Below are 492 nucleotides of genomic sequence, written 5' to 3'. Positions count from 1 at the left end.
GACGCTCTAAAGACAAACATCACAACTTTAGGACCGATGGTTCTTCCGTTGTCGGAACAGTTGATGTTCTTGATTTCGTTGGTCAAAAGGAAGATGTTCAAACTGAAAGTGAAGCCGTATATTCCTGATTTCAAGCTAGCTTTCGAGCATTTCTGTATTCACGCAGGCGGTAGAGCGGTTCTTGACGAAGTGCAGAAGAATCTTGATCTCAAAGATTGGCACATGGAACCTTCTAGAATGACTTTGCACCGGTTTGGTAACACTTCGAGTAGCTCACTTTGGTATGAGATGGCTTATACCGAAGCTAAGGGCAGGGTTAAAGCCGGTGATCGACTTTGGCAGATTGCGTTTGGGTCGGGTTTTAAGTGTAATAGTGCGGTTTGGAAAGCGTTACGAGCGGTCTCGACGGAGGAGATGACTGGTAACGCGTGGGCTGGTTCGATTGATGATTATCCGGTTAAAGTTGTACAATAAACGGTTGAACCGGATAAT

At 45.3% G+C, this 492-nt stretch overlaps 1 protein-coding gene across 1 annotated transcript; it reads left to right on the top strand.

Moving 5' to 3' along the window:
• Positions 1 to 6: 6 nt before the first annotated feature.
• On the top strand, positions 7 to 486 carry LOC104774910 (3-ketoacyl-CoA synthase 1-like). Its single transcript, XM_010499294.1, has one exon. It carries the CDS (start codon positions 37 to 39, stop codon positions 472 to 474), a length of 438 nt encoding a protein of 145 aa, XP_010497596.1. The 5' UTR covers positions 7 to 36; the 3' UTR covers positions 475 to 486.
• The last annotated feature ends 6 nt before the right edge of the window (positions 487 to 492 follow it).

This window comes from Camelina sativa, unplaced genomic scaffold (genome assembly GCF_000633955.1).
Source record: "Camelina sativa cultivar DH55 unplaced genomic scaffold, Cs unpScaffold06728, whole genome shotgun sequence".
Lineage (NCBI taxonomy): Eukaryota > Viridiplantae > Streptophyta > Magnoliopsida > Brassicales > Brassicaceae > Camelina > Camelina sativa.
Note: the sequence above shows the minus strand (reverse complement) of the source record. Positions and strands in the feature narration are given on the sequence as shown.